This window comes from Narcine bancroftii, chromosome 2, assembly GCF_036971445.1.
Source record: "Narcine bancroftii isolate sNarBan1 chromosome 2, sNarBan1.hap1, whole genome shotgun sequence".
Taxonomy (NCBI): Eukaryota; Metazoa; Chordata; class Chondrichthyes; order Torpediniformes; family Narcinidae; genus Narcine; species Narcine bancroftii.
Window position 1 is genome coordinate 367,583,677 of NC_091470.1, and position 20,472 is coordinate 367,604,148.

General features: G+C 46.6%; 1 protein-coding gene across 1 annotated transcript in view; it reads right to left on the reverse strand.

Annotated features, from left to right (window-relative positions):
* Positions 1-11,668, reverse strand: part of LOC138755848 (desmoglein-2-like) — a 70,993-nt gene extending 59,325 nt beyond the window's left edge. The window contains exon 1 of the mRNA XM_069922570.1: positions 11,534-11,668. Coding sequence (XP_069778671.1) covers positions 11,534-11,581 — 48 coding nt within the window. The 5' untranslated portion in view covers positions 11,582-11,668. The remainder of the gene's footprint in view (positions 1-11,533) is intronic.
* Positions 11,669-20,472: the final 8,804 nt, after the last annotated feature.

Below are 20,472 nucleotides of genomic sequence, written 5' to 3' on the forward strand. Positions count from 1 at the left end.
ACTGTCTAAATTTAAAATTTACACTTATCAGGGACTACTCTGTCACCACTAACGAACTGCCTGCACTATTGTCCAGTCACTTTTGTTCTTGCACAAGGATAACTATATATTTATCTATCTCAGATTAAGTCACCTTTATTTATTGTTCACACCATGCTCACACAGTAAAGATGAGATAGCGTTTCTCCAGGACCAAAGAGCATATTTACATAAATATAAGATAGTTAAACACATAAAATGTTAAATATTAAGAAGTATACTGTAAGAGTCCCCAGTACCAAAGTACTCTCTGCACTTTTATGTTCTGGGGATTCAGGAGCCTGATGTCTTGGGGGTGAAAAAATCTCTTGCTCAATCTAGACATTAGGGGGTCGAGTGCTACAGTACCTCCTACTAGGTGGCAGAAGGGAGAACAGTTTACGTGAGGGGTCTGTGGAGACCTTCACAATGTTTATTGCCTTTCGCCTGCATCGAGTGTTGTAGACGTCCTTCATGGTAGGAAGGGAGCCCCCAATGGACTTTTCCGCTGACTTCACTCTCCTCTGCAGGGTCTTGCGGACCGAGGAGGTACAGCTTCCAAACCAGGCAGTGATGCAGTTGCACAGGATGCTCTCGATACACCCTCTGTAGAATGTAGTGAGGGTGGAGGGTGGGAATGAACTTTCCTCAGCCTTCGGAGGAAGTAGGGGTGCTGCTGGGCTTTCTTGGCGACGGAGCTGGTGTTAAGGAACCAGGTGAGATTTTCCATCAAATGCACTCCAAGGACCCCCACCCCCTTGAAGTTGACATCTATCTCTTTTGATTTTTTAATGTTCAGATACAGGTTGTTGGCTCTGCCCCAGCCCCTGGCCCCTTATATCTTTAGTAATTTTTTATCTTTTTCATTGAAATTATGCCCATTATTGGGTTTGGCTGCAGCAAGTAAAAATGTTGGTGCATACGTACATTGTGCAATGTGTACGATAATGGACTCTTTATCATTACCATTTTATAGTCAGCTAATTGCTTCTGCTATGTGGTTGCATGGATAAGTGCGACAGTTAATTGATATAAAAATGAGCTTTCTCAAAGAGTAATAAATACCCGATTCACACCAGTGAAATATTACTGCCCTTGCTAACTGATCTCTGCAACTCTGTGCTGATTTTCTTTTACTACTGTAACTACACAGGGGTCGACTAGCTGGCCTGGTTGCAAAATGAACATTCTCTCTATACCTCAGGACAAACGGCAAGAACTGTGCACTTGAGACGATCTGCTTTGACCGAAGTTGTCTGAGTGGTGTATATTGCGCTATCCGTAGCGAGAGCAGTAGTGTAATGCTGCGACATCACGGGCACCAGACTTTGCCCCAGTCGAGGGCGTCTACAAGAGGCGGTGTCTCAAGAAAGCAGCCTCTATCCTCAAGGATAGAGGCTGCACCCTCTTCACTCTGCTACCATCGGGGAAAAGGTACAGGAGCTTCAGGACAAGCCCTCAGCGGCACAAGGACGGCTTCTTCCCCTCCGCCATCAGATTCCTGAATGGACAATGAACCAAAGACACGGCCTTTTACTTATCTTTATTCCTGCCTTTCTTTGACTTTTTCCGACACTAGTTTTATTTATATTGTCAGGGGCTTCATATAAATGTTTGCACTGTGTTGTTACCGCACAGCAATGAATTTCATGAAGTGTTCACGACAATAAATTTTGATTCCGACACGATCCGTGGATCTGCATCAGTGGAAACAGAGATGGAAGTTCCAGGTCAGAACCCTCCATTGAAACAGTAGCAATATAGTGCTTCCTGAGGGAGAACCATAGAACACTACAGATACAGGCCATTTGGCCCATCTAGTCCATGCCAAATTATTATTCTGCCTCGTCCCACTGATCTGCACCCAGACCATATCCCTCCACACCCCTCCCATCCATACACCTCTCCAAATTGTTCTTAAATCTCAAAATCGAGTCCGCGTTCAGCTGGCAGCTCGTTCCACATTCTCTGCATGAAAATGTTCTGTTTCAATATTTCCCCTTAACCCACGTCCTCTGGTTCTTGTCTCACCCAACCGCAGTGGTAAAAGCCTGGTTACGTTTACTCCATCTGTACCCCCGCATAGCACAGCAGTTAAAAACAAGAGTGCAGAGTTACAGAGAGGGAACAGAGCAAAGGCAGTAATATTTCACTAGTGTAATCAAATCTTCCTTCCAGGGAATAATGTCCTAACTGGTTTCACCTTTCCCTGTAACTCAGTTCCTCAAATCCCAGCAGCCATGGAAAAATACAGCATAGAAATAGGCCCTTCAGCCCATGCATATTCTCCCAAAGCCAAAGCCCTCCATTCCATTCCAAACCTTGTTCCTGTCTATATTCTTCTTAAAAATTAAAATTGAGCCCACATTCACCACCTCAGCTGGCAGCTCATTCCACACCCCCACTACTCTGTGTGAAGAAGTTCCCCCTCACGTTCCCTCTAAACCTTTATCCTCTTTCACCCTTAACCCATGTCCTCTGGTTTGTATCTCACTCACCCTCAGTGGAAAAAGCCGACCTACATTTACTCTGTCTGTCCCCCTCATAATTTCAAATACCTCGATCAAATCTCTTCTACGCTCCAGGGAATAAAGTCCTAACCTGTTCAATGTTAGCCTGTAATTCAGTTCCCGAAGTCCAGGCAACATCCTAATAAATCTTCTCTGCACTCTTTCTATCTTATTGATACCTTTCCAGTAGTTTGGTGACCAAAACTGCACACAATACTCCAAATTTGGCCTCACTAATATCTTAAACAATTTTATCACATCATCTTGCATATGGAGAATCAGATGACAATAAACAAACATTTTGGAAGGAAATATGGAAAATAAGGCATATTATCTGAATGGGGAGAAATTGCAGAGAGTGAGATGCAGAGAGATCGGGATATCCTCTTGAATGATTCACAAAAGGCCAGCGTGCACGTCCCAGTAAATCTCTTCTGGACTCATTCAAACACTCTCCAACTGGATGGCATTAATATCGACTTCTCTGGTTTCTGTATATAACCATATAACAATTACAGCACAGAAACAGGCCAACTTGGATCTTCTAGTCCATGTCGAACTCTTTCTCCCACCTAACCTACACAACGCATAACCCTCCATTCCTTTCCCGTCTATTTTCATATCCAGCTTCTCCTTAAGTGCTAATATTGAGCCTACCTCCGCCACTTTGTCTGGAAGCTCATTCCACACACCCACCACTCTCTGAGTAGAGTCCCCCTCATGTTTCCTCTAAAATTTTTCCCCCCAACTCTCAGCTCATGCCCTCTTCATTTGTATCTTCCCCTTTCTCAAAGGAAAAAGCACCCCCCCTCTACCCAGCTTCATCCCCTCTGCTTCCTTTCCTCTAGTTCTGCCTCTCTCCATCTCTTCCCATGGATCTATAGATGTCAGTTTGGGTGTCCCTGTAACCCAATCACTCCATGCATCCAGACACATAGCATGGACACATTTGGACCTTTAGCACCTCGTCAACTGTATCACTGGCGTCTTTACCTCTTTTTTAAAACTGCATTCTCTTTCGAGCCATGAGAGAGTAATTTAACAAGTAACAGGCCCTTTGGCCCATCTTGTCCATGTCAATCAAGTTGGCATTCTGGGCTAGTCCCGTTTGCACACAATTGGTCCAAATCCTTGAAATCCCTTCCCATCCATATACTGGTCCAACTGCCTTTTGAATGCTGTGAACTCTATAATCCGTTTCTATAACTTCCTCTGGCTGCTTGTTCCAGATACGGACCTCCTTCTGAGTGAAAAAGTTTCCCCTCAGGTCCCTCTTAAATCTCTCCCCTCTCAGCGTAAAACCAAGCCCACTAGTTCTGCAAACATCTACCCTGGACGTAATACTGAGATCCGTCACTTCATTCAACCTCCACAAGGCCACCCCTCAGCCTCCAACACTCCAGGGAATGAAGATCCCAACGTATCAGAGATTTGGAATCTGGTGCTCGGGTGGATCGCACAAGGGTGTGCGCGGCTGCAGGAGGGCTGGAGGTGAATCCACGGACACTCTGTCTCTCGGGGGAGTGGGAGTGAGAAGGAGGCCCTCTTTTGCTTCTTTTCCTCTGTTTGATTATGGTGACTTTTTTTCTGCCTTGTTGCAGGCTGAAGGAAGTTTTGTTTTATTATGATAGAATCTTCAACTCTAATGTATTTTTCCTCTCAACTCCATTCTCCCACCATTGGCTGTATGTCCAGGGCTTGGCATAGGCTTAGACTTACAGTCTTCTCAGAGAAGAAAACACGTGTTTAGCTTACTCTCTTTTAGGTCTTACCATAATCTATTCGGATGTTTGAAAAGTTATTCTCTCTCATATTTAATTGAACTTCCCAAAAGCCAAAATGATTTAAGTTTCCCAAATGAAACAAAATTTTGAGAAGCATTAAAAAAGACAGGAGCAGGAGGCCATGCAGCCCTTCGACCCTGCTCCACCATCATGGCTGATCACGTGACCTCAGTCCCCTATTCCTGCTTTCTCCCCATTCCCCCTTGATCCCTTCAGCTCCAAGGGCCACATCCAACTCCCTTTGGAATGTACCTAATGAACCGGCCTCAACAACCTTCTGAGGTGCGGAGTTCCACAAGCTCACAGCTCTCTGAGTGAAGTTTCACCTCATCTTGAGTGACACGGTTGGCGTAGCGGTTAGCGCCATGCCTTTACAGCGCCAGTGATTGGGACCGGGGTTCAAATCCCACACTGTCTGTAAGGAATTTGTACGCTCTCCCTGTGTCTGCGTAGGTTTTCCCCGGGGGCTCATGTTTCCTCCCACCCTTAAAAAAAACATATCGAGTGTAATTGGGTGGCCCAGGCTCATGGGCCGTAGGTCTAAATTTTTTAAAAACTAAAATCAATCTCAGCCCTAAATGGGTTCTCCCTTCTCTTTCAACTGTGACCCAAACATCAGGGACTTCCCTCCTCCATCTAACATGCCTGGTATGTTTGATTGAGATAGTCCTGTGACTTGGTCAAATATTGAATTGAAGAGAATTGGGAGGACAGAAGAGATTATTTCATTTATAAGTGGAATACGAAAGCTATGAAGTAGTCAGAAATCTCCAGTTTTATTTTGTTTGATAAGCATTTGGGAAGAGGTTAGTAAAATTACTGGGATTCCAGGTGAATTGTCTAGATATATACCTTGGTTTCAGAATAAAGGTTTACCTTTCACGATTGATAAAAACCTCCTAAAAATTTGGAATCAGAAAGGAATTAGAAAGATAAATGTCTGTTTTGAGGTGAGTCGTTTTTTTAACATTTGAAAGGTTGAAGGAAAAATATCAAATCCCTAATAATACTCGTTTTTGTTAATATCAACTTAAGTCAATGTTGCATGACTGTTTAGGGAGATATCTGTATTTACCTAAGGAATCGACGTTTGAAATATTGATCCGGGATGGAGGGAAGAAGGGTTTTATTTCAGAAATGTATAAATTGTTGCAACAAAAAATGCCTAAGATTGAGCTGCATAAGTCGAGACTTAAATGGGAGAAGGATTTGGGAGTTCAATTTGAAATGGATTGTTGGAGGAAGATTAATAGGGATATTTTGACAAAGTTAGTTAATGTTAGGTATAGATTGGTGACTTATAATTTTATACATCAATTATATTTAACCCCAGAACGTTTGAAAAGATACAAACTGAGTGCTCCGGATTTGTGTTTTTGATGAAATAAGCAAAAAGGTACATTTTTGCACTCAATTTGGTCTTGTGAGAAAGTTTTTGGGCTAGATTAAGAGAATGTTTGCAAGATATTTTGGAAAAAAAAATTCTCTAGATCCAAAGATCTTTTTAAATTGGGGAAGTTAGTGAAATGGCTTTGATATATAAATTAAATAAAATGGCGTTTTTACGATTAGCTTTTGCAGTCGCAAGGAAATGTATAGCTGTTTCGTGGGAAGATCAAATGGAGCTTAATTTACAAAGATGGCATTCGGAAATGAGGTCCTGTATACCAATGGAGAAGATATTTACCATTTACGGGATAAATATTATGTATTTGAAAAGATTTGGGGCCCATATTTGGATCATTTTAATTTGAAAGTTTAAGACTGGTCTTGAGTGCTGCTGGACCTCCACACCATATAGTAAATAAATGATGTGAGATATTCTCCTTATCTACTTCTTTCTTCGCCCTTTTTTCTATCGGGGGGTAGCGTTGGGATAGTGGGAGGGGTAATGTTTGGGGGGAGGGGCGGTTAGGGGTTTTCCTTGAGGATTTTCTGTAGTACTTTTTAGATTTTTTTTTGTAACCACAAATGATTTTGACGATTTGTTAACATTTCAGTTATGTAAAGGTTTTCTAATAAATATTTTTAAAAACATGCCTGGTATGCTGACCTTCATTAGTCTAGAGTCACGAGATGATGTTGCAGTTCTGATCAGACCACACTGGGAATAATTCACTCAGTCTGGCCAGATTATTACAGGAAGGATGTGGTAGCTACGGAGAGGGTGCAGAGGAGATTCACTTGGATGTTGCCTGGATTGGAGAACAAGTCTTATGAAGCTAGGTTGACAGAGGTAGGGCTTTTCTCTTTGGAGTGGTGGAGAATGAGAGGTGATTTGATAGAGGTGCACAAGATTATGAGGGGCTTAGATAGGGTGGACAGAAAGCACATTTTTCCTGGGGCAACAACAGAAAATCCCAGAGGACACCTATTGAAGGTGAGTTGAGGAAAGTTTAGAGGAGACATCACAGGTAGTTTTTTTTAAAAAAAAAGAGTTGTGCGGACCTGAAATACATTGATGGGGGTGGTGATGGGGGCTGGAACAATAGGGACATTTAAAAGACTCTTAAACAGGGACATGATGCAAGAAAAGAAGACGGTCATGGGCGTGAGGTAGGGAAGGGTTACATCGGTGGTTCTCAACCTTTTTCTTTCCACTCACATTCCACCTTAAATAATCCATATGCCATCAGTGCTCTGTAAGGGGTTGCTTAAGGTGGGATGTGGATGGGAAGAAAAAGGTTGAAAACCACGGTTTTAATCGTACTTCATTGACTTGTAATGTGCCCGGTTTCAGAACTCCAGAGGAAATGGGCCAATAACAAATTTTCTCAAGGAAAATATTTCAGTAACAATTTGGGTCTAGAGCAGTGATTCTCAACCTTCCCTTCACACCCACATCCCACCTTAAGCAATCACAGAGCACCGAAGGCATAGGGATTACTTAAAGTGGTGTGTGAGTGGAAAGGAAAAGGTTGAGAACCTCTGGGTTAGATTGTTGTTGAGTAGGCTTCCATAGATTAGTTCAACACCGTGGGCTGAATGGCTTGTACTGTGTGGCATTGTTCTGTGCTCTAAATAAGAATTTCAGTGCATTTGCATATCATATAACCTTTGTGGCAATAAAGATAATCATGATCCAAGAAAAATAGATGGTTTTGGGTGTGAGGGAGGGAAGGTTTAGGTTGTTGAAGAGGTTTATACAAGTCAGCACAACATTGAGGGCTGAAGGGTCTGTACTGTCCTGTAACATTCTATAAAATGATCCTCCAGCCTCTGGGAGAAATGTTCTATGCACCTCAATTTAAAATGACAAGTTCTTTTTTTAATCACAGCAGTGCCTTTGTTCACGATGTGGAAACAGCACAATGTCGACTCTGCCAAGCCACAAGGCAAACAAGAGCCTGCAGGTGGAAATGAGCAGGCCGAGCAGCATCGGCGGGGAGAAAAAGAAAGGCTGACATTCAGGCCCAGAGCCCTTCAGCAGCGCCTCCTCCGCCAGTCTGTTTCCACGCACTCACTGGCCTCTTGGCTAAAGCTGTGTAGAGGGTGAACAGATCTTGGAGTTCTCTCAAGGGGCAGTCAGGAAAGGGCCAGGAATGCCCAGATCATGTAAAAAAAATGAGGAAATAAAAACCTCTCATCACAGGGCACCCTTCATGTGATAACATGCAGCTCTCTAATACAGACCCACGTGGTGCCGCACACTGGAAAATTCGTCCCTTTCCAATTCTTGCTACCACCATTTTGGTCTGAAGTTCCAGGAGTTGACTCAGTAAAAGAAAAACCTTCCATCACTGTGTCGATAATGGTGGATTTGCCTTTGCGTACCCCCCTTTTCAGGAAAGAAAGCACCACGAGATAAGCAATGAACCAAATCGGACACACACTCTCTTGTTGGCATGAATAGTTAACCTCTTTTCACTGTCCGAAATAACACCATTTCATGCCGGGAATAAATCACCTCCACCCCTACTCATACCCCCGGCATGCTGATAAAACCAGTGGAAAAGGGACGGCAGAAAGTGACCTGTTTCCAGTTGAAGGAACACATCAGTTTCCCCGGGGATCAGTTGTGTCCAGAGGAAAACCAGTCACTGTCCCAGTTGAGGGTGGCCTAGTGGAAACAGCACAAAGGGCTTCCTATCCCGGGACACTGGGCGGCCCAATTATCTGGGGTGCCAGTGGAAAAGGGGCTAGAGAAATGGGACTCGGGGCATGACTTGGTGAAGAGGCAGAGAGGTAATTCTGGCGCATATTTGAGAAGTTTTCCACAGAGGGTGCGAAACAGAGGTGGTTGAGGTAGGTACTATTGCAACATTTAAGAAAAGTTTGGATGGATATATGGATAGGATAGGTTTGGAGAGATCTAGGCCAAATGCAGGCAGGTGGGACTAATGCTGTGGTTCATTTTGGTGGGCCTGAGCATTCATTGGTCCATGCTGAACAACTCAAGGTCGGGGCTCCATATTCTGGATATTAATGGTGGAGAGGTTAAGCCTCAAGGCACCTCTCCAAATGCAAAATAACAACACAGGAGGTTTTTCAGCCCATCAGGGCCTGACTAGATCCCATCCTAGCCCCCCCACCCCCATGTTTCTGTACTCACACTCCTTTCCCATTTCCCTTCCCTGAAGAACGATAACTCCTGTGATTAGTAAGGGATTGCTTAAGGTGGAATGTGGGTGGGAAGAAATAGTTTGAAAACCACTGTTTTAATCATCCCTCATTGACTCGTTATGTGCACCATTTCAGATCTCCAAAGGAAATGGGCCAATGACCATTTTTCTCAAGCAAAATATTTCAGTCACAATTGGGTCTAGAGCAGCGATTTTCAACCTTCCCTTCCCACCCACATCCCACCTTAAGCAATCTCTTACTAATCACAGAGCACTGATGGCAGAGGGATTACTTAAGGTGGGATGTGAATGGAAAGAAAAAGGTTGGGAACCATTGCTGTAACTATTGTAAAATTACAAAAAGACACACTTCGTCTGCTTGCCATTCACAGATACCTGTATAAATGGTGATGGGTAGGTACACAGCTGGGCCACAATTCATTCACATTATATGACCTTATTACTGAGTCAGTACAGGATATGTCACACCGTCATTCTAATACGGGTAAGTTAGGCCGATATGCATTTACAGTACTTCAGATTTCAGATTTATTGTCAGAGTACATACTTGAGATTCTTCTTCCTGTGGGCCAGGCAGAATTACCGCTCATTGGTGGACAAGAAAAACTGTACACAATGTCCACATGTAAACAAAGAAATGTAAACAAACTGATTGTTGTTTTTTCCCATCTTTCTATTGCACAAAGTCCAAAAGTCCTTAAATGATTCCCTGATTTGAGTTTGTTGCTGAGGAGCCTGATGTTAGCAGCTGTTCCTGAACCTGGTGGGACGAGTCTTGTGGCACCTACACCTCTTTCCTGATGGCAGCAGTGAGAACAGAGCATATCCTGGGTGATGTGGATCCTTGATGATTGCTGCTGCCCTCCGACAGCAGCGTTCCCCATAGATGTTCTCGATGGTGGAGAGGGTTTTGCCTGTGATGTCCTGTCCTGTGTCCACTACCTTTTGAAGGGCTTTATACTCAGGGGTATTGGTGTTTCCATACCCGACAGTGAGGCAGCCGGTCAGCATACTTTCCACCACACCTCTGTAGAAATTTGCCAGGGTTTCCGATCTCATTCCAAATCTCTACAAACTCCTAAGGAAGTAGAGGCACTGATGTGCTTTCTTCACGATGCCATTAGGGTGTTGGGTCCAGGAAAGATCCTCTGAGATTTACAGTACTTCACGATGCATCTCTGAATGGCTACGTTAACACATTTGGTTGGCCTACCGTTCACAGCTATGGCCAATTCGGTTGAGATTCATTGGCATGAATTTCAGCCCCTCAGAAGTAGTATCCATGTATTTGTCAACTCCATATATTTAACATTAAAAAATGATCTTGAAAATTTGACTTCTACTTGAGTATATACAGAGATTAATCCATCAAAGCACATCACTGTCACAAGGGTGTGACCAGGACTTGATGGCCTATCGAGGGAGAGGTTGGGATAGGATGGGTCTTCGCTCATAACATCAACATAACAAGTAGAAACAGTCCATCTGAGCCGTCGCGCCTGCTCCACGATTTAATAAGATCACGGCTGAATCTGGCCAAGGTCTCAACTGCCTTTTCTCATAATCCTCAATTCCCCTACTTGGTGAAAATCTCTTTAACCGTGTCTTAAATACATTTCGTGGGCCAGCCTCGCCTGCTTCCTTGGGCAGAGAATTCCACGGATTCCCGGCACTCTGCAAGAAGCAGTTCCTCCTCATCTTCGTCCTAAATCTCCTCCCCTGAAACAACTTTTCATTGAATCGGATTCCCTCTCATTCTTCTGAATTACAGCGAGCACAGTCCCATTCCTTGGGGCTTTGGAGGCTGAAGGGTGACCTTGTCGTGGTTTATGTCGGTATGAGGAGCACAGATAAAGTGAACGGTCACTGGCTTTCCTCCCCCCCCCCCCCCCCCCCCCACCAAGGTGAGAGATCTGAGGGGCAACGTTTTCACTCAGAGAGGGCAAACAAGCTGCCAGAGGAAGATAATAGAGCGAACTTGATGTTCTAAAGACAGATTTGTGGATTGGAAGGGCTGTGACCATCCCAGAATTGGTTGGGTCAAGGGGCTTGTTCTACACTTATGACATCATGAAATCCCCCTCCCCAAGAGGGAGTATTTTGGCTCCAAGTCCGATATATATCTAGAAATATAAATCTATCTAAAATATTTATACATATCTACATATTTATGAATGTATGTGTGCGTACACACACACACATCTTTCTAGAGATTACACATATATACATAAATGTAATTTTATATATAATACACACAAACATGTACCTTTCTAGATATCTGTACACACACACACATACACAGATACATGCATTTATGGAGAAAGATGTATAGAAAAACAGGTAGACGATTTAAAACATAATTGGTGAATTATAAAGATCATTTCCTGGAACATGGGAGTTCCTTCTCTCGGATAACAATTCAGACAAGTTCCATCCCCAAATGTCTGCAGTGCTGAGGAAGGGAACACGTCTCTTGTCCTGGGAGAGGGACCGGGACCTCCACACCAACTCTTTGCAAAGTTTGCACGCACGTCCCAAAGGGGGGGGGTCCCAATGGGGCAGGGGGGGGGGGGGGGGTCCCAAACCCAAACCCAAACCATCCCACCTGAGGGCTTCTCTCTTCTGTTAAGAGCCTTACCGTCCAGAGCAGGAGGCAAATGAGAGATTCCGCCCAGATCCGAGCCATCTGGCCGCCGCCACCAATCCAAGTCCCAGCCGGGAGAGACGAGCCGCAGCGGAGCGTTGAGTCCAACTGCAGGCAGCGAACAGGAGAGGGAGCTTAGAAAGGGCACGGTCGTCCTTGCCCAGCCCAGCCCAGCCCAGCCCAGCCCTGGGGCGAGGTGAAACATCCGAGAACAACAGAGCAGAGTGAGACTACAGTTTCGTGGCGAAATAGCTGGCGAGAGGCAACTCATTCCCCCTCCCACCCCCGCCCTTGGAAACCCCAGGCTCTCTGGGCTGGGGCTGGGGCAGGAGTTTCAGTCCCTCTCCAAAGTTCCCACCGAGGGTCGGCAGCCTTCTGCTCTCGGGTTTCAGTCCCGCGGACCCAGAAGGGTTCTTCTGCGAGCAGTCCATCGGGCTAGCTCTAACATTTAAAGAGCACGCTTCAGATGGTTAAAGACACAGAAATGCTGGAGCAGATCATGCGTGGCCCACCGGGGGTGGGGGGGGGTGGGGCAGACCTAGAACCAACCTTCCCCCTCTTCAAGCTCCAAATTGTTTATCATCTGATGCCACAGGCGGTCCTCGGTGCAAAACTCACAGACACACAACCAGACATAACACACGTGTTATGCACACGCAGGGCAAGTATTCATCGATACAAATCACTAAATAAATGTTTCATGAGGCTGGGAGGGTCAGTGCGAGCCATTCCTTTGGTCGTTCAGCGTTCTCGCTGCCCGCGGGAAGAAGCTGGCCCTCAGCCTGGTGGCGCTGGCTCGAATCCTCCTGCATCTCTTCCCCGACAGGAGAAGGTGTGAGGGTGGGGGTGGAAGGGATTTTGCACACCCTCTTCAGACAATGATCCTGGTAGATCATGTGGATGGGGGGGGGGGGGGGGAAGATTCCCAGAGATCCTCTCTTGTGGTCCTGTAGCTTAACCTTGGAAACACTGGAGGAACTCAGCAGGTGTCACAGTGTCCATAGAAGGTAAAGATATATTACCAACACCTGGGGCCTGAGCCCTTCTTCAAAGTGTCAACCTGAAACCTATGGACGTTTGTTCCAGAAACTTCTACCGAGGGGAGAAAGACCGTGAGCGTTCACTTTGTCTGTGCCCCTCATGAATTTATACACCCCTGTAAGGTCGTTCCAGGGAATGGAATTGCACTCATTGGAATTCAGATACCTGAGGATATCCTTTTAAGGTGAGTAGAAGAAAGATTAGTTTTTGTTTTACATAGAGAGTGGTGGTGCAGGCTGGTACAAAAGGGACATTTAGGCACATGTAAGAAAACTGGAGGGTGTGAGGGAAGGAAGGGTGAGATTGTTGGAGAGTAGAAAAACTCAGCAGGTCAAACAGTGTCCTTTATACAGCAAAGTTACAGATACATCACCAACGTTTTGGGCTTGAGCCCTTCATCAAGGGATGAGCACGATGTTGGCAAGCATCCGAACAAAGTGGTGGGGTGGGGAGGAAATCTTGGACGATTTGGAAGAAGGAGGACATTGAGCCCGAAACGATGGTGATGTATCTTTAGCTTTGGGAGGTCCTGGAGTAGTTTACGGTTGGAGCTTGGCCTTCATAAATCAAAGTACAGGAGCTGGGATGTTACTGTATTGGTGAGGCCAAATCTGGAGTATTGTGGGCAGTTTTGGACACCGAACTACAGGAAAAATATCAATAAGATAGAAAGAATGCAGAGAAGATTTACTAGGATGTTGCCCTGACTTCAGGAACTGAGTTAAAGGGAAAGGTTAAAAAGGTTAGGACTTTATTCCCTGGAGTGTAGAAGAATGAGGGGAGATTTGATTGAGGTATTTAAAATGATGAGGGGGACAGACAGAGTAAATGTAGATCAGTTTCTTCCACTGAGGGTAGGTGAGCTACAAACTAGAGGAGGTGAAAGGGGAAAAGTTTAAGGGGAACTTCTTTACACAGAGAGTGGTGGGAGTGTGGAACGAACTGCCAGCTGAAGTGGTGAATGCGGCCTCAATTTTAACATTTAAGATGGATTTGGACAGATACATGGATGGGAGGTGTATGGAGGGCTATAGACTGGTTCAGGTTAGTGGGACTAGGCAGAAAAATGGTTCCACACAGACTAGAAGGGCCGAAGAGGCCTGTTTCTGTGCTGTAATGTTCTATGGTTCTAAGACATAGGAGCAGAAATAGGCTATTCAGCCCATCGAGTCTGACCTGCCAATTAATCATGAGCTGATCCATTTTTACACTCTGTCCCACTGCCCGGCCTTCTCCCCATAACCTTTGATGCCCTGGATAATCCTATCAACCCCTGCCTTAAATACACCCAATGATGGGGGTTCTTTATGATGTTGGCTCCCACCTCACTGAATGTCTGCAGTGGATAGGTCAGTGCCCCTAGGGGACTCGGCTACTTCCTGAGGCCTCTGTGTTTCAGGCCCTGTTCTTTGTTTGTGTTGTTGGACGGACTGCCTGAGTCAGATGCAACACCATCACATGCTTTGCCTGCAAGGTAGGGAGCGGTGATTCAGCTGGAATCCAACTGTGTTTCATCCATTTGAAGTTCACGATATTCTGATCTCTTTTCTGAAACTCGCTGAATGCAGATTACATTCTTTCAGTCTCGTCCACACCTGGCACTGTAAACACACTCAATATGCACTGAAAGATCTTTACATCCTTGCAGATGAGGAGTTTGGAAAGGTGTGGCACGATCAATGACCACCCGCTGACACCAAGCAAGGAGTCAAACGCTTTAATGATCAGAAGTACCCAGACATGCCTCTACATGCAGCTGGCTCATGTCCAAGGCAGGTATGAGGGAGGAGATCTCGGCCTTTATTAGGGGATCTTATGGGGAGGGGCTACAGGTACAGAAGGCGGGCCAGCCTGCCCAGCCCAGTGAGGACATGCCCGCAGCACCGTGTTCCACCATGTTGCACTTGGTTGGGGGCTTAGTCAGGGAATAATGTTCAGCCGTACCTGGGTGTATGAAGCTCTCGGTGCTTCCCGTGTCGAACAGACAGCCAGTGGTGTGACCGTTTACCTCATTATCCATCATCGATCGCCCCAGCTAGTGTGGTCTACTCTGGTCCAGCACAATAGAACCCAATGTCAGCTCGCTGTCTGAATCACTGCCGCCAAGATGGCTGCCCGGGAGATCGTGAAGATGGCCACCCGCATGGATCGCACGTGGTGGAGTCCGGAATTAAAGCTGGATGTGACGTCCCTCCATGTTGTTGCGCCCTTGGCCCAGAAGTTCAGTTCTCAGCCACCGGAAATGACGATGGAAGTGGGTCAGCCCAAGATGGTGACATGGGTTGCGGTCCGCACGCTGCTAGAGTGTGGCTTAGAACAGCATACCTTGGCATAGTATCCTTTCTCCAGCAGTTCTAGCTGGTCGTGCTATGGGTCGGGCAGTATTTTCGCGGGTGTTTGCTTTGGACACAGTGGTTGTGCCTCGTGTGCTCGGCAGTGGAAGCGGCAGTCAGTGGCCTCAAGTCCCAAGATGGTGCTGCCCATTCTCCCCACCTGGTGGCTGCGTGGCCCACTGAGTAGCCCTCCGCATTCATTTGAGCAGTCTCCATCGCTCGGGCTATCTGCACCACTTCCTGTACAGATCTTTTGCCTTTCTCCAGGAGTCATTCCCGTATTTGATGGGAGTGGAATCCAGGGACTAGCCCATCGCGGATGAGCTCCTCTTGGTAGGTTGCCACAGTCACATCCCGTCACCCGCAGTCATGTCCCAGCTCCCGCATGGCCCTCACGAAATCATCGATCGACTCACCCCGACCCTGGCGTCGGGAGCCAAGCTGGAAGCATGCGTACATTGCGTTCCTCAGGGCTCCGTACTGCTGTCGGAGTAGGGCCAATGCCTTTTTGTATCCAGTGCAGTCCTGAATTATTTGGTACACTTGGTGGCCCACCTCTGCGAAGAGCAGATCATACTGATCGCCATCGGCTGTGATTTTGTGGCCCCTCAGGTAGGCCTTCAAACAGTGCAGCCACATATCAAACTTTACGGAGGCCTCTGGATCCTTTGGGTCGATCTCCAGCTTCTCCAGTCTTATCGCCTTGTCCATGGCACTCTAATACTTCTGATCAATAAATTATGGCGGGACTCGCAGACACAAAGCAAGAGTCAAAGGCTTTATTGATCAGAAGACCCAGGCAAGCCTCTACACGCTGCTGGCTCACGTCCAAGAGAGGTATGAGGGAGGAATCTAGGGCTCTCGACCATTATTAGAGGATCTTATGGGGTGGGGGGTGGTTTACAGGTACAGAAGGCGGGCCATCCTGCTCGGCACAGTGAGGACATGGCCGGACATGCCCACGGTACCGTGTTCCACCACCCAGTCAGTGAAGATCTTCCTGGAATTTTATCCTTCGTATGATCTGGGAAGAGGAGCAGTGGATAGGAGCAACTGTACCCTATCTTCCGTCTGGACACCCTAAAACTGGATGCCATTAACATTGACTTTTCCGGTTTCCTTTAACATCCCTCTCCACCCCTTCTTCTTCCCCAACCCCTTTCCTTCACCTCTGTCTCTCTTCACTTTTCCCTCTGCTCCTTTCACAGAGCTAAAACCAATTATTTTTATTTGACATATAGCACGGTAGCACGCCATTTCAGCCCAGTTGTACTGACTGCCCTCCTGTACGGCTCTGAGTCGTGCTTCACCTACCATCACCACCTACAACTCCTTGAGCGCTTCCACCAGCCCTGCCTACGTACCACCCTCAACATCCACTGGAGTGACTTGGAGGTCCTCGAGCAGGCGGAGGTTACTAGCATCGAGACTAGACTGTTGAAGACACAGCTGCATAGGGCAGAGGATGTCTCTAGGATGGAGGATCATCACCTGCCCAAGATTGTGCTATACAGCGAACTCTCCACTGGCCACCGTGACAGAGGGGCCCCGAAAAAGAGGGACAAGGAGTCTCTGAAGAAATCCCTTGGTGCCTGTCGCATTGACCATCACCAGCGATCTGCTCCAGGCTCCGATCGCGCGGCCTGGCAACACACCATTCACCAGTCTGTCTCCTCCTTCAGGAACCCATGCAGGGCTGGCCTTGAGGACAAAAGGATTCGGAGGAAGAACCGTGACACAGTAGCACCAAACCCAGAACAGAATTTCCCTTGCAGCCTCTGCGGCCGGGCACGTCTATCCCACACTGGCCTTGTCAGCCACCAGCGAGGTTGCAGCACATGTGGACAGCCCCCTTTCCAAATCTTCATTCGCGAAGCCAAGCCATGAATGACGTGTCGGAGTCCTGGTGAGGTGCGATATCGAATCCAAAATTATGGACCTCATGATACCGCTGTACAAGGCATTAGAAAGACCACCCCAGAGGTCTCTGTGTAATTCCAGTTGGCCAGCTCTGGGAAGGAGAACAGCACGCTGGAAAGGGGGAAGAGGAGATTTGCCAGGACTGGGAGCTTGAGTTCCAGCGATATTGAATAGGCTGGGGTTTTTTGGATGGGCTGGGTCTTTTTTCCCTGGAGCACAGGAGGCTGAGAGTTGACCATATACAGGTTTATAAAATCATGAGAGACATGGATAAAGTGAATGCCCACAATTTCTTTCTCAGGGTAGAAGTTTCTAGAAACTGAAGGCTTTGAGTTAAGGTATCTGGAATGACCTTTCCGAAGCTTCCTTGAAATCTACACAAGTTTACCCTGAGCTATTTTTATTTTATAATATGTAAATAACCTCATTCTCTTGAAAGACTCTTGCAAATTTTAACACGTGTACTGTGGAGAGCATTCTGCCTGGTTGCATCACTGTCGGGTATGGACGTGCTGGCCAGGAACAAAAACTAAGGATATTTGTGAACTTGGCCAGTGCCGTCAAGGGCACCAGCCTTCTCTCCATCGAGGACATCTACACAAGATGGTGTCTTAAGAAAGCAGCCTCTATCCTCAAGAACCCACCACCACCCAGGCCCTGCCCTCTTCACTCTGCTACCATCGGGAAATGGATACAGGAGCCTGAAGACGAGCACTCAGCGGCACAAGGACGGTTTCTTCCCCTCCGCTACCAGATTCCTGAATGATCAATGAACCACAGACACTGCCTCACTTTCTTCCATATTTTTGACATTTTGAAATGCAATTTATAGCAAATATTTGCGCCTGTGACGATTCCACAAAACAACGAATTTCATGACATGTTTACGACAATAAATTCTGCACTGTAGTCAGGACTCAAATCTAAGGGAGAATTTCAAAATTAATGTCAACAGGGCCCGAGTAACATGTGAAATGGAAAAGGCTAAGAAATAACCAAATAGAGGTTTATAAAATTGTGAGGGGCTATGAAAAGGTCATTGGCAATTTCCCAGGGTAAACTCGAGGGCTTCTATTTTAGGATGAGAGGGGAAATACTTAAAAAGGACCTGAGTCCTTCATACAAAAGGGTGGTGGTTATCAAATTCCGGTTTATTTACCATCCGATTGTACAAATATAACCTGACGAAATAGCATTCTCCAGTCCTCAGTGTAGAACACTGCAAACACACACACAGACGTAACACACGTACAGACAAACAATGTCTATACAAAGAACACAAATATTAAAATGAATAAATATTTCCGTGTATTTGTTGATACCATGCAATAGTCAACCCCCTTTTTAGGCCCAAAAGCATGTGTTTTATGACCCGTGTAAAATTTGACACCCTTTTTTTGGCATTGACTGCCTGTCCATCTGAGCTCCTAATGCTTCGATCAGGGATCCGCGCGCGCCTTGGCCGCCCACCCATTTGAGCTCCCGTCGTCCCAACTGCGGATCCTCACTTGGCCGTTGCCCATCTGAACTCCCAATGCCCCAACCTCAGATCCTCGCTTGGCTGTCCACCCATCCAAGCTCACGATGCCCCAACTGCGGATCCTCGCTTGGCCACCTGCCCATCTGAGCTCCCAACGCCCTGGCCCCAACCGCCCAGCCATCTGAGCTCCCGATGCCCCGACCGCAGATCCTCACCCTGGCCGCCCGCCCATCTGAGTTCCCGCCGCCCCAACCACGGATCCTCGTCCTGGTCGCCTGCTGATCCCTGCTCCTGACCTCCCGGCCCCAGATGCCTGTCCATCTGAACTCTCATCGCCCCGAATGTGTACTTACCACCTGATCACAGCTATCTGAGCTCCTGATGCCTTGAACGATGCTGGTCAAATGTATGACCCATGTAAAAGTCAAACCACAGCCCCTCCCCCAAATTTGACCTTAAAAATTGGTCCCCAAAATTCAATGATAACACAGTAATGTTAAATAATTAGTCTAGTCATGGAGGGATCGTATGAGCAGTTGTATGGAATGAGATGCAATAGGAGGTTGTAGAAGTGGGAATAATTATGATGGTCAAAGGGTATTTATAGAGGTACATGGATAGGAGCAAAATGCTGGAAAATGGGAAGAGCTTGGTTAGTATGGACAAGTTGGGCCAAAAGGCCTGTTTCTGCAGTGGTTCTCAACCTTTTTCTTCCCACTCACATCCCACCTTAAGCAACCCCTTACTAATCAGCATAGACATTACTTAAAGTGGTCCCGTGAGTGGAAAGAAAAAGTTTGAGGACCACTACATAGAGGTTTATGTCCATCAACCATCCGCAACTTGAAGGATCTCCCCCTTCTCAATTTGCTAATTATCTTCTGCAAGGGTGTCATTCTGCTGTTGTGACTCATTCATCCGTTTTTGATTCAATAATCAGATGTCAGATTTATTGTCAGAGTATACTCGTGGCATCACATACAATCCTGAGATTCCTTTTTCCTGTGGGCCTGGCAGAATTACCACTCATTGATGGTGTAAAAAAATAAACTGTACCCAGCGTAAAATATGTAAACAAATAAAGAACTGTAAACAGATAATGATTCTAGGGGTCTATTTTTTATTTATTTATTGCTGTTTATCTATTTATTTAATTTTCGGGTTGATTTTGGGAGTCGGGTGGGGTCCTAGTGTGCAGGCGCTCGACATTGGTTGGGCGACAGAACTTAAAAAGGAAAGGACAGCTTGCCTTGCTGTTCACTTGGTGAGGAGCCTTCAGCCGGGTGAGTCTGGTCATTGATTATTGTGGGAGGGATTAATTGGGTAATTAAGAAAATTAGCAGGAACCAATAAAAAGAAGGGCTCGCTAAAGGAGGGGCCCAGTGAGTGTGGCCCGAGGGAAGGAATGGGACTTCAAGGCTTTGGCTCGTGTGGCTTCAGTGAGTGGAGGCTGAGGTCGAGCTTGTTGGCATTAAGGTAAGGCTGGTTTAGTTGTTTATTTGTTTCTTTTGCACGAGGAAGGGAGAGAGAGAAAGGATTGGTGTGAGGGCAGTTTGCTGTTCTCAGTGTCAGACTGAGGAGGTCCTTCTAGCCTCCTGGGTGTCCATGTCTGCGCCAGGTGTGCTGAGCTGCGGCTTCTCGGGAACCGTGTTAGGGAACTGGAGCTGCAGTCGATGACCTCACTCTGGTCAGGGAGAGTGAGCACATCATAGACAGGAGTTGCAGCCAGGTGGTCTCACCAGGGCCACGGGAGGAAGACACGTGGGTCCCAGTTAGGAGAGGGAAGGGGAAGAGTAAGGTGCTAGAGAGGACCCCTGTGGCTGTCACCCTCATTAATAAGTACTCCTCTTTGAGTACTGTTGGGGGGAACAGCCTAGCTGGGGGAAGCAACTGTGGCTGTGCCTTTGGCACAGGGTTTGCCCCTGTGGCTCAGAAGGGTAGGGAAAGGAAGAGGAGGGCAGTAGTCATAGGGGACTCCATAGTTAGGATGACAGATAGGGGATTCTATGGAAACAATAAGGAGAACCAGATGGTGGTTTGCCTCCCTGGTGCCAGGGTCCAGGATATTGCTGCTTGTGTCCAAGATATCCTGAGGTGGGAGGGAGATGAGCCAGAGGTCGTGGTACATGTCAGTACCAACGACATAGGGAGGAAGAGTG